This window comes from Panulirus ornatus, chromosome 38 (assembly GCF_036320965.1).
Source record: "Panulirus ornatus isolate Po-2019 chromosome 38, ASM3632096v1, whole genome shotgun sequence".
NCBI classification, from domain to species: Eukaryota; Metazoa; Arthropoda; class Malacostraca; order Decapoda; family Palinuridae; genus Panulirus; species Panulirus ornatus.
Window position 1 is genome coordinate 1919425 of NC_092261.1, and position 19397 is coordinate 1938821.

At 39.3% G+C, this 19397-nt stretch overlaps 1 protein-coding gene across 10 annotated transcripts in view; it reads left to right on the forward strand.

Annotated features, from left to right (window-relative positions):
• Positions 1-19397, forward strand: part of LOC139760778 (glutamyl aminopeptidase-like) — a 57383-nt gene that overhangs the window by 33112 nt on the left and 4874 nt on the right. For 9 of the 10 annotated variants that reach the window (XM_071684354.1, XM_071684345.1, XM_071684347.1 and 6 more), the window contains exons 14-19: positions 164-367; positions 9792-9865; positions 12671-12803; positions 16968-17113; positions 18858-18971; positions 19091-19199. In XM_071684354.1, the coding sequence (XP_071540455.1) occupies positions 164-367; positions 9792-9865; positions 12671-12803; positions 16968-17113; positions 18858-18971; positions 19091-19199 (780 nt within the window). The remainder of the gene's footprint in view (positions 1-163; positions 368-9791; positions 9866-12670; positions 12804-16967; positions 17114-18857; positions 18972-19090; positions 19200-19397) is intronic. The other variant, XM_071684355.1, reaches the window with a different exon arrangement.

Below are 19397 nucleotides of genomic sequence, written 5' to 3' on the forward strand. Positions count from 1 at the left end.
TACGACCTTAACCAACTCATCAGCTCTTGAGTTTGACCAAAGAAAGGCCTGGGTTTACTGAAAACCTGCCCAAGGGCTAAAGTACAGGGTAAGTTAGTTATAGACTATAATAAAAATTCTTTACATTTCCTTTTATCAAAAGATTTATTCTCACTACTTTCAGCTTCTGGGCACTGCAGACCGAGCCAGCCTTTATAACGATATCTTTGCTCTTGCTGATGCTGCCTTGGTTGATTATTGTGTAGCACTAGATTTCAGCCGTAATCTGTCCTCAGAGACAGATTATGTACCCTGGGATTCTGTTTCTTCTCAGCTCATCATCATGGAGAGATTGCTCATGGAAACCAATGCTCATCAGCCATTCTGTGTAATGTATTTCTGATTTTTCTTTATTATTTCGTAAGGTATATATTTTCTTTTCACCTGTTTCCTTCCCTTTCGTATCTGTTCCTGCTTCCAATCTTTTACCTTCTTCCATACTTGTATCTCTTAAGGCACATTTTTTGTTGTGAAAGTAAGTGGTAGATGGGAGACCACAGTTTTAAGATCTTTTGGAATATTCATGACTGGAAGTTGTAAATAGCTATTTCTACAGTACACAGAAGGAGTTCTACACTCATGGCATACCCTTATATATAGTTAACTGTCTTTTCATTAACACAACTTTCTAAGCCTTTAAGTACTCTCATTAATAAAAGTTCCACCACAGCATATTCCATTTGTTCACTACTCTGATACTATGAATTTAGAAACTTGAAAGTTTGTGATCGTCTCCCTTTAGTCTTCTCTTTTTCAGGATACACAAAGTTATGCCTTCTTGCCACTCATTGTAATTCAGATATCTGATATAAGATACTATTCACGTTACCCTCTTATAGACCTCTTAGTTTTTTGTACTTCCTTAAGTATGATGACCATACTTAAGAAGCATTCTCTAGTTTTTGTGTATTATACATGGTGGATAGCTTATGAATCATTTGCTTATTCATGTACTTAAATATTATGATGATAATAATAATGATAGTTTTTTTTTTTTTTTTTTTTTTTTTTTTTTATACTTTGTCGCTGTCTCCCGCGTTTGCGAGGTAGCGCAAGGAAACAGACGAAAGAAATGGCCCAACCCCCCCCCCCCATACACATGTATATACATACGTCCACACACGCAAATATACATACCTACACAGCTTTCCATGGTTTACCCCAGACGCTTCACATGCCTTGATTCAATCCACTGACAGCACGTCAGCCCCGGTATACCACATCACTCCAATTCACTCTATTCCTTGCCCTCATTTCACCCTCCTGCATGTTCAGGCCCCGATCACACAAAATCCTTTTCACTCCATCTTTCCACCTCCAATTTGGTCTCCCTCTTCTCCTTGTTCCCTCCACCTCCGACACATATATCCTCTTGGTCAATCTTTCCTCACTCATCCTCTCCATGTGCCCAAACCACTTCAAAATACCCTCTTCTGCTCTCTCAGCCACGCTCTTTTTATTTCCACACATCTCTCTTACCCTTACGTTACTCACTCGATCAAACCACCTCACACCACACATTGTCCTCAAACATCTCATTTCCAGGACATCCATCCTCCTGCGCACAACTCTATCCATAGCCCACGCCTCGCAAGCATACAACATTGTTGGAACCACTATTCCTTCAAACATACCCATTTTTGCTTTCCGAGATAATGTTCTCAACTTCCACACATTCTTCAAGGCCCCCAGAATTTTTGCCCCCTCCCCCACCCTATGATCCACTTCCGCTTCCATGGTTCCATCCGCTGCCAGATCCACTCCCAGATATCTAAAACACTTCACTTCCTCCAGTTTTTCTCCATTCAAACTCACCTCCCAATTGACTTGACCCTCAACCCTACTGTACCTAATAACCTTGCTCTTATTCACATTTACTCTTAACTTTCTTCTTCCACACACTTTACCAAACTCAGTCACCAGCTTCTGCAGTTTCTCACATGAATCAGCCACCAGCGCTGTGTCATCAGCGAACAACAACCGACTCGCTTCCCAAGCTCTCTCATCCCCAACAGACTTCATTCTTGCCCCTCTTTCCAAAACTCTTGCATTTACCTCCCTAACAACCCCATCCATAAACAAATGATAGTTATTATTATTATTATTATTATTATTATTATTATTATTATTATTATTATTATTTTTCTAAGTATTTCTCACATACATTCTTCAAAACAAACAGCTGATCCACACATCCTCTACCACTTCTGAAACCACACTGCTCTTCCCCAATCTGATGCTCTGTACATGCCTTCACTCTCTCAATCAATACCCTCCCATATAATTTACCAGGAATACTCAACAAACTTATACCTCTGTAATTTGAGCACTCACTCTTATCCCCTTTGCCTTTGTACAATGGCACTATGCACGCATTCCACCAATCCTCAGGCACCTCACCATGAGTCATACATACATTAAATAACCTTACCAACCAGTCAACAATACAGTCACCCCCTTTTTTGATAAATTCCACTGCAGTACCATCCAAACCTGCTGTCTTGCCGGCTTTCATCTTCCGCAAAGCTTTTACTACCTCTTCTCTGTTTACCAAATCATTTTCCCCAACCCTCCCACTTTGCACACCACCTCGACCAAGACACCCTATATCTGCCACTCTATCATCAAACACATTCAACAAACCTTCAAAATACTCACTCCATCTCCTTCTCGCATCACCACTACTTGTTATCACCTCCCCATTAGCGCCCTTCACTGAAGTTCCCATTTGCTCCCTTGTCTTACGCACTTTATTTACCTCCTTCCAAAACATCTTTTTATTCAACCTAAAATTTAATGATACTCTCTCACCCCAACTCTCATTTGCCCTCTTTTTCACCTATGGCACCTTTCTCTTGACCTGTCTCTTTCTTTTATACATCTCCCACTCAATTGCATTTTTTCCCTGCAAAAATCGTCCAAATGCCTCTCTCTTCTCTTTCACTAATAATCTTACTTCTTCATCCCACCACTCACTACCCTTTCTAATCAACCCACCTCCCACGCTTCTCATGCCACAAGCATCACTGATTCCCTAAATACATCCCATTCCTCCCCCACTCCCCTTACTTCCATTGTTCTCACCTTTTTCCATTCTGTACTCAGTCTCTCATGGTACTTCCTCACACAAGTCTCCTTCCCAAGTTCACTTACTCCCACCACCCTCCTCACCCCAACATTCACTCTTCTTTTCTGAAAACCCATACAAATCTTCACCTTATCCTCCACAAGATAATGATCAGACATCCCTCCAGTTGCACCTCTCAGCACATTTACATCCAAAAGTCTCTCTTTCGCGCGCCTGTCAATTAACACGTAATCCAATAACGCTCTCTGGCCATCTCTCCTACTTACATACGTATACTTATGTATATCTCGCTTTTTAAACCAGGTATTCCCAATCACCAGTCCTTTTTCAGCACATAAATCTACAAGCTCTTCACCATTTCCATTTACAACACTGAACACCCCATGTATACCAATTATTCCCTCAACTGCCACATTACTCACCTTTGCATTCAAATCACCCATCACTATAACCCGGTCGCGTGCATCAAAACCACTAACACACTCATTCAGCTGCTCCCAAAACACTTGCCTCTCATGATCTTTCTTCTCATGCCCAGGTGCATATGCACCAATAATCACCCATCTCTCTCCATCAACTTTCAGTTTTACCCATACTAATCGAGAATTTACTTTCTTACATTCTGTCGCATACTCCCACAACTCCTGTTGTGGGAGTATACTTAGAAGAGCAAATGTATTTGTATGTAGCATTTATGGATCTGGAGAAGGCATATGATAGAGTTGATAGAGATGCTCTGTGGAAGGTATTAAGAATATATGATGAGGGAGGCAAGTTGTTAGGAGCAGTGAAAAGTTTTTATCGAGGTTGTAAGGCATGTGTACATGTAGGAAGAGAGGAAAGTGATTGGTTCTCAGTGAATGTAGGTTTGCAGCAGGGGTGTGTGATGTCTCCATGGTTGTTTAATTTGTTTATGGATGGGGTTGTTAGGGAGGTGAATGCAAGAGTTTTGGAAAGAGGGGCAAGAATGAAGTCTGTTGTGGATGAGAGAGCTTGGGAAGTGAGTCAGTTGTTTTTCGCTGATGATACAGCGCTGGTGGCTGATTCATGTGAGAAACTGCAGAAGCTGGTGACTGAGTTTGGTAAAGGGTGTGAAAGAAGAAAGTTAAGAGTAAATGTGAATAAGAGCAAGGTTATTAGGTACAGTAGGGTTAAGGGTCAAGTCAATTGGGAGGTAAGTTTGAATGGGGGAAAACTGGAGGAAGTAAAGTGTTTTAGATATCTGGGAGTGGATCTGGCAGCGGATGGAACCATGGAAGCGGAAGTGGATCATTGGGTGGGGGAGGGGGCGAAAATCCTGGGAGCATTGAAGAATGTGTGGAAGTCGAGAACGTTATCTCGGAAAGCAAAAATGGGTATGTTTGAAGGAATAGTGGTTCCAACAATGTTGTATGGTTGTGAGGCGTGGGCTATGGATAGAGTTGTGCGCAGGAGGGTGGATGTGCTGGAAATGAGATGTTTGAGGACAATGTGTGGTGTGAGATGGTTTGATCGAGTAAGTAATGTAAGGGTAAGAGAGATGTGTGGAAATAAAAAGAGCGTGGTTGAGAGAGCAGAAGAGGGTGTTTTGAAATGGTTTGGGCACGTGGAGAGAATGAGTGAGGAAAGATTGACCAAGAGGATATATGTGTCGGAGGTGGAGGGAACGAGAAGTGGGAGACCAAATTGGAGGTGGAAAGATGGATTGAAAAAGATTTTGAGTGATCGGGGCCTGAACATGCAGGAGGGTGAAAGGCGGGCAAGGAATAGAGTGAATTGGATCGATGTGGTATACCGGGGTTGACGTGCTGTCAGTGGATTGAATCAGGGCATGTGAAGCGTCTGGGGTAAACCATGGAAAGCTGTGTGGGGCCTGGATGTGGAAAGGGAGCTGTGGTTTCGAGCATTATTGCATGACAGCTAGAGACTGAGTGTGAACGAATGAGGCCTTTGTTGTCTTTTCCTAGCGCTACCCCGCATACATGAGTGGGGAGGGGGACGGTATTCCATGTGTGGCGAGGTGGCGATGGGAGTGAATGGGGGCAGACAGTGTGAATTGTGTGCATGGGTATATATGTATGTGTCTGTGTTTGTATATATATGTGTACATTGAGATGTATAGGTATGTATATTTGCATGCGTGGACGTGTGTGTATATATACATGTGTATGGGGGTGGGTTGGGCCATTTCTTTCGTCTGTTTCCTTGCGCTACCTCGCAAACGCGGGAGACAGCGACAAAACAAGATAATAAAAATAAATTATTATTATTATTATTATTATTATTATTGTATGGGGGGGGGTTGGGCCATTTCTTTCGTCTGTTTCCTTGCGCTACCTCGCAAACGCGGGAGACAGCGACAAAGTATAAAAAAAAAAAAAAAAAAAAAAAAAAAATATATATATATATATATATATATATATATATATACATGTATATATGTGTATATATGTATATATATATATATATATATGTATATATATATATGTATGTATATATATATATATATATGTATATATATATATATATGTATGTATATATATATATATATATATATATATATATATATCGAGGATGTAAGGCATGTGTATGTGTAGGAAGAGAGGAAAGTGATTGGTTCTCAGTGAATGTAGGTTTGCGGCAGGGGTGTGTGATGTCTCCACGGTTGTTTAATTTGTTTATGGATGGGGTTGTTAGGGAGGTGAATGCAAGAGTTTTGGAAAGAGGGGCAAGTATGAAGTCTGTTGGGGATGAGAGAGCTTGGGAAGTGAGTCAGTTGTTGTTTGCTGATGATACAGCGCTGGTGGCTGATTCATGTGAGAAACTGCAGAAGCTGGTGACTGAGTTTAGTAAAGTGTGTGAAAGAAGAAAGTTAAGAGTAAATGTGAATAAGAGCAAGGTAATTAGGTACAGTAGGGTTGAGGGTCAAGTCAATTGGGAGGTAAGTTTGAATGGAGAAAAACTGGAGGAAGTAAAGTGTTTTAGATATCTGGGAGTGGATCTGGCAGCGGATAGAACCATGGAAGCGGAAGTGGATCATAGGGTGGGGGAGGGGGCGAAAATTCTGGGAGCCTTGAAGAATGTGTGGAAGTCGAGAACATTATCTCGGAAAGCAAAAATGGGTATGTTTGAAGGAATAGTGGTTCCAAAAATGTTGTATGGTTGCGAGGCGTGGGCTATGGATAGAGTTGTGCGCAGGAGGATGGATGTGCTGGAAATGAGATGTTTGAGGACAATGTGTGGTGTGAGGTGGTTTGATCGAGTAAGTAACGTAAGGGTAAGAGAGATGTGTGGAAATAAAAAGAGCGTGGTTGAGAGAGCAGAAGAGGGTGTTTTGAAATGGTTTGGGCACATGGAGAGAATGAGTGAGGAAAGATTGACCAAGAGGATATATGTGTCGGAGGTGGAGGGAACGAGGAGAAGTGGGAGACCAGATTGGAGGTGGAAAGATGGAGTGAAAAAGATTTTGTGTGATCGGGGCCTGAACATGCAGGAGGGTGAAAGGAGGGCAAGGAATAGAGTGAATTGGATCGATGTAGTATACAGGCGTTGACGTGCTGTCAGTGGATTGAATCAGGGCATGTGAAGTGTCTGGGGTAAACCATGGAAAGCTGTGTAGGTATGTATATTTGCGTGTGTGGACGTATGTATATACATGTGTATGGGGGTGGGTTGGGCCATTTCTTTCATCTGTTTCCCTGCGCTACCTCGCAAACGCGGGAGACAGCGACAAAGCAAAAAAAAAAAAAAAAAAAAAAAATATTATTGTTATTATTATTATTATTATTATTATTATTATTATTATTATTATTATCATTACTATTATTATTAGTAGTAGTAGCAGTAGTATTAGTCTGTTCCCTGGAGATAGGAGAGGAAGAGTACTTTCCATGTATGACTTACATTTTGTAGATAGCTGTTAAGAGAGATAGGAACAAAAAGCTAGAAACCTTCCCCTTATTGTATAGAAGCAAGAAGTATTGAATAATAATTGATTGAACCATTTATGCTGGGAAAGCAGGGATAACATGTAGCAAAACCAAAAGGTGCCGCACAAAAATTTACAAAAATCTAACAAGAAAAACGAAAAAACTTTAATGCATTGCTCACACATGTAAGGAATGAGTATAGAAACCTTTAAAAGAGAACAAATGGCTGAAAGCAGCTCCAGAATTCTCAATAGAAAATTTTGCTGTATCCATTGCCACTGAGAATAACAGTACTTTACATATAGTGATTACTGCATACTAGCTGTCTCCTGGCAAAATCTCATCACTGACTCGTTTAGATAGGCACAGTACTTCCTGTGTACTTTCAATTTCATCTCTTCCCTCTTACCCATAGTTCCCTCAGTTCTTTCTTTTCCTCTTTTCTCTTCTTATTGCTGCCTTTCTTGTCCATCCCCTTCATTTTGGTAGGTAGTAGTAGTTGGTAGGCAGCCAATGACTAGGAAGGTATATAACCAGTACTCCCCACCTGGGTATTGGGAGAGCTAGTGACATATGCTTAATGAGCCAGCGCTGCAGTGAATGTCAAGTTGCACTCTTCTGACCCAGGTAACTGTCGTTTCTTTCTGCCTCCTTAACACGTGGACTACTGGCAATCTGTCCACAAAAGTACAATCTCGCCTTGTCATATGTAACACTTGACGACACTTAACTCACACAGCTCATTCTTCATAACTCTAGTTTTACCTGCAGTGAGCACTATGCTCTAGCCTTGCCTTTTAGGGAAATGGTAGTAGCAGTAGATAGAAGTAGTCAGTAGGAACATTAGATAGGAGCTTCAGCAAACACTGCACTAGAGTTGCCCTCTGCCAGTGGTCTGTTAAGGGTAAGGCACACTGAAAGCTAAGAAGCGGCTCTGGAGTTCACTTGTTATGATGACTCTATTGCCGTGGCCACCCCTTTGAGGGAGTTCCAAATGGAACAGGTATCAGAAATATTGATAGATTGATAGATAGTAGATGGCCACCAACCAGGGAGGTATGTTACTGGTACTATGTGCTTTGGCATGAGGAGGGTTCATGATAGCTGTGCAGTGAGCCACTTCAGTAATTTTCAAGTGTCACTCCTTTGGGCAATTGAGATGTCTTTTCTCTCTGCTTTACCCACACAAGATTTTTGGCTCTCAGTCCATAAACAAACTATCTGCACTTCATGCATGACATGTGACAACACTTAGCCCACACAACTTGTTTTTTGAAACTATATTTTCCAGCAATGAGCTGTACCCACTAGCCCTGCCTTTTGGCTTGACTTCCTTGGAAATACTTATAAATAATTACAGATCCTTCCTATTTCTACTTCATCAACATCTCTACTCTTCCCCCTCCTTCCCTTGCTCTTTGACTCTCTCTCCAACTCACTTTTTCTCTATTCCTTCATTTTTAGGTCTTCTGTCTCCCTCCCTTCTTTATGTACCATCTTCCATTGTTGTCTATCTACAGTGACTAAGACTTTTATCAAGGGAAAAAGGATGGTTGAGTGTACTCGACTATGCTGTTACAATACCATGTAACCCCTAGTATCCTTGGTTAACTGACAGGCTCAGAAAAGAGGTGTTCATTTCAGATATGCTTATTTCTTAGTACAGATGAATCAGTATCATGATATGCATGTTGTCACACCCACCCCTGGAGTGTTTTTTATAAGCATTTGAAATACATTCCAACTGCTTATTAGAATGGTAGAAGTGTTTTCACATAGCGCAGTTAGTTGAATGGCAGTATGTACTAACTGTACCCTATTGTATGGTATGGATTGTTCTACAATGTATGATATATTCTTCAAATCCAGGCCTAACAGGGGCTAAGAGTCAGACATCCTAAGCTCAACCTGTCCAGCTAAAAAGTGAGTCTTTAGAACTCATGCTTATTTCTTTAGTATATGAATTTTTTTTTATTCAGGCATAAAGAAAGCATTAAGGAAATCCAAAATGGCATAGTAGCAAAGGATGAGTAGATAGGCTTTATGAAATGTTAGGATTTCACGAAGGCTTCACAAACCACATCTTCAGAATATTAGATGAGATTGACCATGGATATGGTCATGGGATTAGTCACAGGTATCAAGAATCCAGGCTGTGGAAATGAATTACTGGGAGGAGCTTTTGGTATGATTTGGTGGAATGAAGAAAGTAATGAGGGGATTTATAAGAGATTTGATATGGCAGGGAATGCCAAAAGAATGAATTGTGGATTGAAAGAGTGGATGAAACTTAATACTTTGAGGTGGTTTGGGCATGTGGAAAGAATGCAAGACAGGGAGTTTACAAGGAGAGTGTATGATAGTAATTAAAGGGATAAGTGTGAGAGGAAGACCACCTTTGACATGGGAAAATAGAGTGGAAGACTACTGAAGGGAGAGAAATGGCATAAGAATATATGGAATGGTGTGTGGGAGGGAAGCATGAAAGAACCCTGGATAGATGGTGACTGTTCTGCCATTGCCACCCCCCTTAATGGGAGTTCCTGGAGGGAATGGGAATCAAAGTTATAGGTATAGTTAAACCCTGATGTTAGTGTGATCCTTTTCACATGTGGTGTGGCTCCAAAAGATGTTTTGGTTGGGAATTTCAAACATAAAACTGACAGAGTAGGTTCATAATGCAACACTTGTTTTAATGCAAAAAAGAACAATTTTTTATAGCACATCATCTTTCTAATGTGTTATTGAACTCATAGGATTATGTATCCAGACTGGTGGAGCCCATGTATACTTCGCTTGGGTGGGCAGATGAAGGAGATCATTTGCAAAAGTGAGTTTTCTGAATGCACTGGTAAGTGGTTCATTTCCATGGCTTGGAAGAATAATACTCATATTTTGCAATGTCAGCAAGTATTTTTACCTCAAAGACCCTGGAAGGAAGTTATGATCTGTGGTGTTTCAATTATCACTTTCCTTATAGGTTTCCCTTCTCCTTACATAAACCCACAAAAAGTTATCAATGTCACTTACTTTTTCACATTTCTCATGTTATTTTCATTTTTTTTCCTCACCAGCTGATGCAAGTAACAAGTGTTCTTCCTGATAACTTAAGTCTGTACATATTTTCCACTGGGTCACCTTGTATGCATTACCTTCAAGTGGAGCCATGCACTTATAATGATTGTTGCAGGAGTACTGAGGAGCAGTGGAAGAGGCCTCTATAAGCTACTAACTGTATGTGAAGTTGACTGGATATCTAAATGGGTGAAAAATTAGCACATAATTGATGTCGGCCATTTTTTTGTAAGAGCACATTGATTGATGTCATCCGTCAGCTGATTCTTAAACTGAAGTTTTTACTCCCATGTTCAACCATTTTTTATGAAAAAAGTAGTTGTTTCATCTTTTTTTGAGATTATGAATTTTCATGTAGAATTATAAAAAATACATGAAGTAAGCATAAAGATGCACAAAAATATCATGTACCCATCTTTGTTTTGACATGGGAGAGTAGAAATACGACACAGTAGAGCCTGGCTCTAGCATGTTTGATGTGATATGTAGACATGATGGTCTGGTTTGTTTCCTATCACTTTGTTCACACCTCACACTGACTTCTAACAAAGCCATAGAGTCATTGGTGAAAATGACGAATGATATTTACAGAAGCTAACTTTTATATAGTTTTCCTACTCTTTACTCTTATATACATTGAGATCGTTACTTAATTATGTACAGTGCACTTTTATATACATTCTCTGCATGAAAATACACAAAGGCATTATGTATCTATCTTTGTTTTTGCATTCTCCAGTAGGAGTAACATGCACTAAGGTGTGGCACCAATATATCTGCTGTATAATTTTTCAACATGTAATGATAAGAAGGGTGGACATGGTGGTCTGGTTTGTGTTTCTTCACTTTCTGGTGCACTTTACACTAATTTCTCACTCAAACAAGGTAAATATGGTAAATATGATTAGATGAATGATATTTACACTGAGTTATTCTATTGTAAAGATTTCATACCCTATACTTTTATGTGCCCCATAAACTTTATGTAATTTGAATGCTACACTTTATATACATTTTCATCACTGTGTTGTTTTTAGTACTTATACTGGGAGAGAAAGCTCAGAAGCACTCACCAATAATCAAAACAGTGTCAAACTCCTAATGCCAGGTGTCGGCTGATGTTCTTTTTTGCTCTGTTCTTACATTGCAATGTGCATATGGAATTGGTTCTAGAAAGAATTGTGACACAACTTCTTTGGCTTTCATTCTGCCTTAGTCATGGCTACCACTATCAGGTTTTCAAGAGTGATGGCATTAACCTCCTGTGCTAGTCTCCCTCTACGTTTTATGACCGCACTTAAATCACTCTCTCACTCACTTATTTCTTCTCGTTTCTCATGCTATTCTTCTTCACTCTCCTCACCAATGGATTCATATCATAAGTGCTCCTCCTCATCACTAAGGTCATCCATCCACAATCTAAGTAATTTCCATGGGGTCACCGTGTATGCGCAACCTCAGGTCAACAGCCGTGCACTTGATAAGGGTGGTTGTAGGGGTACTAAGGTGGGCAGAATTTTTTCCCATATCTTTCTAGTAATGGAAGAGACCTCTATAGGCTGTAATTGTACAATAGGTCAGCTGGATATTTGAACAGTAGTAGGAAAAGGTAGATCATTATGTGATCAGAGAAGCAGTCCTTTAAGGATGGTCAGATGATGATGAGAGCAATTTAAGAGATGGATTGCATGCTGCCTTTTATAGAGAATGAATATTTAAGAATACATTTATAAGAATATATTCTGTATTACCAAAAAGCATGAAAATTTAAGTGTGTGTATAAGTATTTATAGTGACAATCAACACTCACTTTGTAATGGTGATTTTAGGATGATATACTATTTGTGTTGATAGTATATAGTACTTACAAACAAATACATGTGAAGATAATAATGTTAGATAAAAAAAAACAATCCAAGTTGTTATTTACTGGATTGTAAACTTGTACACACTAACAATAGTGCACATCTCATCTTATTTGCATTAATGGTGGAATGTGTCTCAATTTTACATTCAACAGTTTTAGGCAAGAGAGGTTGAACCCTCCTTGTATCTCTAGATGAACAAGGTATGTGTAACGAACAGACAACTTCATATAAATATTTATGATAGCTATCAATTTGTGATAGCTATCATATGAATTGCATAACAATATATTTACTATGCAGTTTATATGATTTTACAGAGTAGTCACTTATGAATAAAGACATGTTAAAACAAAAGGAAATATAAGACTAAAAACAGTGTCACAAATTGATAGCTATCATAAACATTTCTATGAAGTTGTCTGTTCACTATACATACCTTGTTCATCTAGAGATACTGGGAGGGCTCAACCTCTCTTACCTAAAATTGTTGAATATAAAACTGAGACATTCCACCATTAAATGTCTAAGTTGCTTTGAAGCTTTTGTAAAAAGTAACCCTTCATCCTTGGGTACATAACAGTTGTGAAATGACATAAATAAACATTAGCTATTGATCAGTAGACCATTTTGTAAACTAATTTTTTTTGTTATACTTTGTTTTTTCATTCTTACTTTATTAAAACTCCGACTAGGTTACTGCGAATTGATGTTGTATCCCTGGCTTGTGCAAGTGGCAGTTCAGCTTGCTTACAGGAAGCAGCTACTGAGCTACATAGATGGATTGTCGATGATATGTACTCTCTTCCTGTTGGTACTCGTAGACAGGTTAGTTCCTCTGATGAAGTTTAAGTTAAAGAGATGATAAATGTTGTACTGAAGTTATGTTTCATATTGATTTTGATTCTGTTCCCATTTTAAGTAGGATGAGTGAAGTATGCTATTTCCTCAACCCCTCACACCTGATAGTGTGATAATTGGCTCTCACAGTACAATATTGTATTTTTTTTTTTCCTACATGATTGCTGTTTCCCGCAATAGTGAGATAGTGCCAGGAAATAGACAAAGAAACGCACATCCACTCACATACATATACACATACATGCATACACATGTACATGTACATACATATATGCACTCGGACAGGTGCATGTTGCAAGAGGTCACAGTGGTGCATGTACATATGTATATAGCGAGGTAGTGCAAGGAAACAGACAAAAGAATGGCCCAACCCACCCACATACACATGTATATACATACATTTACATACACAGACATATATATATATATATATATATATATAAGAGTGAGTGCTCAAATTACAGAGGTATAAGTTTGTTGAGTATTCCTGGTAAATTATATGGGAGGGTATTGATTGAGAGGGTGAAGGCATGTACAGAGCATCAGATTGGGGAAGAGCAGTGTGGTTTCAGAAGTGGTAGAGGATGTGTGGATCAGGTGTTTGCTTTGAAGAATGTATGTGAGAAATACTTAGAAAAGCAAATGGATTTGTATGTAGCATTTATGGATCTGGAGAAGGCATATGATAGAGTTGATAGAGATGCTCTGTGGAAGGTATTAAGAATATATGGTGTGGGAGGCAAGTTGTTAGAAGCAGTGAAAAGTTTTTATCGAGGATGTAAGGCATGTGTACGTGTAGGAAGAGAGGAAAGTGATTGGTTCTCAGTGAATGTAGGTTTGCGGCAGGGGTGTGTGATGTCTCCATGGTTGTTTAATTTGTTTATGGATGGGGTTGTTAGGGAGGTGAATGCAAGAGTTTTGGAAAGAGGGGCAAGTATGAAGTCTGTTGTGGATGAGAGAGCTTGGGAAGTGAGTCAGTTGTTGTTCGCTGATGATACAGCGCTGGTGGCTGATTCATGTGAGAAACTGCAGAAGCTGGTGACTGAGTTTGGTAAAGTGTGTGAAAGAAGAAAGTTAAGAGTAAATGTGAATAAGAGCAAGGTTATTAGGTACAGTAGGGTTGAGGGTCAAGTCAATTGGGAGGTAAGTTTGAATGGAGAAAAACTGGAGGAAGTAAAGTGTTTTAGATATCTGGGAGTGGATCTGGCAGTGGATGGAACCATGGAAGCGGAAGTGGATCATAGGGTGGGGGAGGGGGCGAAAATCCTGGGAGCCTTGAAGAATGTGTGGAAGTCGAGAACATTATCTCGGAAAGCAAAAATGGGTATGTTTGAAGGAATAGTGGTTCCAACAATGTTGTATGGTTGCGAGGCGTGGGCTATGGATAGAGTTGTGCGCAGGAGGATGGATGTGCTGGAAATGAGATGTTTGAGGACAATGTGTGGTGTGAGGTGGTTTGATCGAGTAAGTAATGTAAGGGTAAGAGAGATGTGTGGAAATAAAAAGAGCGTGGTTGAGAGAGCAGAAGAGGGTGTTTGAAATGGTTTGGGCACATGGAGAGAATGAGTGAGGAAAGATTGACCAAGAGGATATATGTGTCGGAGGTGGAGGGAACGAGGAGAAGTGGGAGACCAAATTGGAGGTGGAAAGATGGAGTGAAAAAGATTTTGTGTGATCGGGGCCTGAACATGCAGGAGGGTGAAAGGCGGGCAAGGAATAAAGTGCATTGGATCGATGTGGTATACTGGGGTTGACGTGCTGTCAGTGAATTGAATCAGGGCATGTGAAGCGACTGGGGTAAACCATGGAAAGCTGTGTAGGTATGTATATTTGCGTGTGTGGACGTATGTATATACATGTGTATGGGGGTGGGTTGGGCCATTTCTTTCGTCTGTTTCCTTGCGCTACCTCGCAAACACGGGAAACAGCGACAAAGCAAAAATATATATATATATATATATATATATATATATATATATATATATATATATATATATATATATATATATATATATATATATATATATATATATATATATATATGCGCTACCTTGCAAATGCGGAAGACAGCGACAAAGCAAAATAATAATGATAATAGATATATATAAATACTTACACATAAACATGTATATATACATATATGCACGTACACATACTTATACATACACATATGTACGCATGTACACACTGTCATACTTGTTTGCCATCATCCATTTCCGATGCTACTCCACCCCAAGAGAAACTATTAATGATATACAATATCATATATGCCTCTTAATTTCTCGTTTATGGACAACAGCATATACCCTTACAGAAAACCTACTCACTAAGGAGGATTAAAACATAACTTTATTCTCCAAAATGTGTATCCATAAGAATTTACTAACATAGCATATGAGGTTGGCAAATGCTTGTTCACAAAGACCCAGTGACCTATCCAGGTCTTTGATGATTTGATACAGAGGTAAGGGTGTGAAGCTTCTAGCCATTCTCATTATTGCTTTGCAGCTGGCATAGTTGGCCTTGACTTTCCAAATTTTGGCATCACCTTCTGTGTCTTCACCTTTGTTCCTGGCTTCAGACTGGTCAAATCTTTATCTTCTAGTTTCCAAAACAAATTAAGCGCTTTGTTGTCACAGTATGCACTGACCTTAAAGTGTGCTTTGATATGGTCAGACTTGCGAATATCTTGCATGTTTATTTAATTGATTATTATACTTGATCGCGGTTTCCTGTGTCAGCAAGTAAGTGCCAAAAAAACAGACGAAGAAAGACCCATCCACTCATATATACACATATATACATACACACTCATACTTGTACATATACATATCATCATATACATATACATACACAGACATATACATATATACACATGTACGTATCCATACTCGCTTGCCTTCATCTATTCCCGGCGCCACCCTGCTGCACAGGAAACAGTATCACCACCCCCTGCGTCAACAAGGTAGTGCCAGAAAAATAGAAAAAAAGGCCACATTTGTTCACACTCATTCTCTAGCTGTCATGTTTGATGCACCGAAACCAAAACTCCCTGCTCACATCCATGCCCCACGGACCTCTCCATGGTTTACCCCAGACATTTCACATGCCTTGGTTCAGTTCATTGACAGCACATTGACCCCAGTAAACCATATCGTTTCAATTCACTCTATTCCTTGCACACCCCTCTCCCTCCTGCATGCTCAGGCTCTGATCACACAAAATCTTTTTCACTTCATCCTTCCACCGTGTGTGTGTTTCATTCTTTTTTTCCTTTCAATGTACAATTCATTCCTATAGTAAGACTGTTATAGTTTTGTATATTGTACTGTTTTACTTACAAGTTTTTCTGTTAGTGGTATTGTGCAGACACCTTGATATTTACACGCAAAGCCATCAGCAATACCATACAGTGTTATAAGTGGTTGGAACACTGATTCACCTAGTTGAGAGATTTACTTCTCACTAAGACTGTCCACCAGTTAGCTCTCTACATGAATTTTATTCTTTTCATTGCTGTTTCTGGAGTGACTGCTCAATAGCCATTGATGTTGAGATCACCTCATAATCCATGTCATTGGTAAGGAAGGCAGAGATGGATCCAGAGGCCTAAGGTCACATGCCTACAGCTAGTGTATCACTGATATACAAAGGTGATCAAGTTGATGGGTATCTGATCAGAGAGCCTCTGTAATACCTCAGGGATCATTCCTGCATGTAGCCTCATTGTGGCTTTAATTGTCGTATGGATACAGAACTCTTGTTGTTACTGTTGGACTGCTTGACTTCTGCTTAAGTTGAGATTACCTTGTAACTCTGAGTCATGGTAGGAGAGGTGAGGACTAACCCTAAGGCATAAGGTACCATGCCCTGACTAGTTTACCAATAATAAGGAAAGTTATATACCCAGATAAAGCTTACCTCACACACAAAGGTGATCCATTTGTATATATTTCTGTTTTGTTGGCACCCCTTTAAGTAATTGTTAGATATGCAGTGCAAGTAGAATTATCATAGAGTGAAGGTTTATTCATGTGAAATGTCTGCTTGATATATGTGTAGGCAACAGCTTCTATAGAATTGTTCCATAAACGTATTTTGGTCATGCATTATGATTTTCATTATGACTAGGTGTATCGTTGGGGCTTAGTGCAAGGAGGATCACAAGAGAAGTGGGAAGTTATGTGGCAGAGGTCATTGGTTGAACAGAGTGCTACCGAACAGGACAATCTTTTCTATGGCATGGCAAGTTCTCAAGTCACAAGCATTCTACAGAGGTGAGCATTATCATTGGCTATTTTGTAGTATGATTATTGTTTATAGATAAAGTGTTTGCAATCATTATATCATTATATTTTAGAATTAACTAAATTTACTCTCTCTGTCATAATTCTTTCACAAGTTCCATTATTGTTAAAGAGGTACATTATTAAAAGACAAAAAATAAACAAGAACAAGCAGCTTTTGTAAGCTAACTTCCTTCCTTTCCCTCTACATTCACGTACTTCTCTTGTGAGCCATCAGATTAACCTAGGAAAGGGAGAAGAATACATAAAATTATACCACAGTCTTATTTGTTGCATACGAAAATCCTAACTATATGTTCTGAGGGCATTCCAAAAAAGTCAGCAGGAAAGTAATTGTGTAATCACCTATTAAGCCATATTACCAATCACTGAGCATCACAACCCAATCACTCAGCTGACATGAGGTCTTTCTCACTTTTCATTAAAAGGCAAGGTGGAAGTCTAGTTAAGGCTAAACATTTGTGAATAAGTATGCCAACTCATGAGTTGCAGTACATTTCATACGGTGATCTACATCACGCTGAATGATGTGATATCTTCAGTTAAATGAAGTAAAGATTTATATATGGAGTACTTTGATTGTTCTGTGCTCATTTCTCTTTTGTCAGGGTGTAAGTATTAGCATCATGATCAATTTCATTAGGAGTACATAGCACTACTCACTCTGAAGGAGTCCAGATTTCCCTACCACTGAAAGTAATACATCCTTGGGTTGCTGGAGCTTCTGGAAAGATATCCTAGAAAGCACCAGGACTTTTATGATTGGGGATAATATTAACCCCTTAGAGTTATGGGTTATGAACCATTTCTTTCACATATTAATAGTTGTGTGTTTCTAATCTTTCTTCAGTGGAAACAGTAGCCCCTAGGTAGTCAAGTCAAGCTTGTTGGTCATGTCTTTCACATTCACTTTAGTCTCCTCACAGTTATTCACAGTTTTAACCTTTGCTGTTGGATTCTCCACAAGAGTTTACATTTATGCTGTTGTACAGCATAAATGGGATAAATAGGGATAGGGGAGAAAGAATGCTTCCCACATATTCCCTGCGTGTCATAGAAGGCGACTAAAAGGGAAGGGAGCGGGGGGGCTGGAAATCCTCCCCTCATTATGTTTTTGATTTTCCAGAAGAAGGAACAGAGAAGGGGCCAGGTGAGGATATTCCCTCAAAGGCCCAGTCCTCTGTTCGTAACGCTACCTCGCTAATGCGGGAAATGACGAATAGTATGAAAGAAAAGAAACAGCATAAATGTACTTGCATTTTTTCCAGTCCTCAGGCACCACCACACTTTAGGTCTGCAAATGTCAGACAGTCCCATCCTCCTGCAGCTTTGACTCACTTTGTTTATGACAGGGCTTTCACTACCTTCTCTCTTCTTGCCATACCTTTTGCTATAACTCTGACTCCTTTTTTATGATTTTTTTTTCTATTTAAGGTCTTGCATCAAGAGATTAAAAAACTTTCCATTTTTTACCTTTTTTTAGTTCATTGGACTCATGAAAACAGCGGCACATAATTGTAGTTTGTGGTACTTTACTCTCTCAGAGGAAGTTAATTCATCATAGTCAATCTGTAATTACCTGCATTGTGTATTACATTCATCATTGTATCTTAATTTTGGCCCAGGTTTGACCATAGACAGATCCCCTTCTTGAAGATGTGGATGACTAGATTGAATTAACATTCGTTTACTTTGATTTATCTTTCGTTTAAAGGTACATAGAACTGGCTAAGGATGAGAAGAATGTACGCTCCCAAAACTTCCTTCATGTCTTACAGTATATCTCAAGTAACCCTGCTGGTACTGACCTGGTCTGGGATTGGGTTAGGTGAGAAATGAATCAACAAAGTACATCAAATCCAGAAGAGTTAAAATGCATTGATGATACTGTATTACTGAAATAATTATGAACTCTGCTTGTCATTAGATAAATTGCTTTATTTTTAGGTCAAATTGGGAATGGCTGGTGAAACGCTACACCCTTAATGACCGTTACTTAGGTCAACTCATTCCGAGTATATCTAGATACTTCTCATCAGCACAAAAGCTTGCACAGGTAATCTGAACTGAATGTTTTTATCCATCAGTGACTTATTTCAGCAAAGAGAAAATCTCACCTCTTCATATCCAGTATTCTGATTTACACTAGTTTGTCTTTATGCTTTTTTTTTTTAACACCATGATTACTGCACAGTTCATTGCACTTTTCCATATTAGCACTGCCCAGTAATGTGTCCCAGTTTTCATCATCCAT